Source organism: Galeopterus variegatus, unplaced genomic scaffold (genome assembly GCF_000696425.1).
Source record: "Galeopterus variegatus unplaced genomic scaffold, G_variegatus-3.0.2 Scaffold6042, whole genome shotgun sequence".
Taxonomy (NCBI): domain Eukaryota; kingdom Metazoa; phylum Chordata; class Mammalia; order Dermoptera; family Cynocephalidae; genus Galeopterus; species Galeopterus variegatus.
In genome coordinates this window covers 218,231-219,647 of record NW_007732153.1, presented here as the reverse complement: position 1 = coordinate 219,647, position 1,417 = coordinate 218,231, and the positions used below count along the sequence as shown (strand labels likewise).

Below are 1,417 nucleotides of genomic sequence, written 5' to 3'. Positions count from 1 at the left end.
TCAACATGTTCCATCTCCTGATTTATGGATCCTCCTAGCACCAGTCACAGCTATGGGCAAGAGCTTACCAGTCTTTTCTAGAATCTGTCCACCAGAAATCTCATCTTTTTTTCTGAACAGAAGGGGAAGCAGGCTGAGTGTCAGGCACAAGACAGTGCTCATAGCTTTGTTACAGCACCTAGCATATTATATAATAATGCATCTGTCCATATCAGGGTTTCTCAACCTTAGCACTACTGGCAACCAAGGACAGATAATTCTTTGTTGTAGGTGCTGTCCTGTGCATTGCAGTTTGTTTACCAGCACCCTACCTCTACCCACTGAATGTATCACCAGCTTGCCAGCCCTGACAACCAAANTACCAGCACCCTACCTCTACCCACTGAATGTATCACCAGCTTGCCAGCCCTGACAACCAAACTAGTCTCTAGACATTGCCAAATGTTCCCTGGGGGCAAAATCAGCTACAACTAAGAACCACTGGTTTACATGCTTGGGTGTGACTTAGATTATGACTGCCAACTGAACGGGCATCCCTTCATTCACAGCTGCATGCCTAGCACACTCCTGGAATACAGCAGGCACTAAACAGATGTTTTCTTAATAAATATGTGTTAAATGAACAAACTTTAAAAACTGTAGTCCATTTGGGTGCTTGCAACACTAAATTTAAATTCAAATCTACCCATGACTATTTATTAAATGCATGGCTTTGAGCAAGTTACTTGACTTCTTTAATCTTTGGTTTCCTCATCTGTAAAATTGGGATATTACTTCTTACCGTGGTGTTGAGGGTATAAAAATCACAATACGGGCATGTGGAAGTGCAGAGTGTATAGTAGAGAAGGAATACATGTACTGTCTTTCTCCTTAATCAAGGAGCAAACAGATCATTTCTGATCTGCTTCTCCAATTCTGCCCTCTAGTTTTTCTTTAATCCTCCTACGGTGAACTTAGTTCTGGGGCTCATGTTTCAGAAAGTTCTGACTTCTTTAGGGGTAGTGTAAGCATTGGTAGCAGCTGCTATTCTATTTACGAAATTCATAAAAGGTACTTAACTCTGTTTCTTTAGCTATATCAGGAGGTAACTTTAAGGAATTCTCTAAAATGCACGTGGATTGGGTGCTTTCACTGTCTACATAAACATTAGCTATCATCAAAGTCTATCTAAGTTTCGCCTGACACATGCAAACTGCAAATCTGTTTCCTTTAAACCAGTTGCTCCCTTGCATTTTTTTCTAGATGTCTTACCATTTCCCATTGAGTACAGGTAAATATGACCATGTCAGAATGCCATACCTCATAATCACTTTCCAAAAATTCATGTAAAATCATTTCATAGATGAGTGGTTTCAGAACTGGATCCCCTCTTGGCAAATAAGGACTAATAGCCTAGGGAAGAAAAAGAAAAAAAAAA

General features: G+C 40.2%; 1 protein-coding gene across 1 annotated transcript in view; it reads right to left on the bottom strand.

Moving 5' to 3' along the window:
- Positions 1-1,417, bottom strand: part of VPS41 (vacuolar protein sorting 41 homolog (S. cerevisiae)) — a gene marked incomplete at its 3' end in the record, with an annotated part of 191,151 nt that overhangs the window by 23,267 nt on the left and 166,467 nt on the right. The window contains exon 17 of the mRNA XM_008590367.1: positions 1,300-1,392. Within this exon, the coding sequence (XP_008588589.1) occupies positions 1,300-1,392 (93 nt within the window). The remainder of the gene's footprint in view (positions 1-1,299; positions 1,393-1,417) is intronic.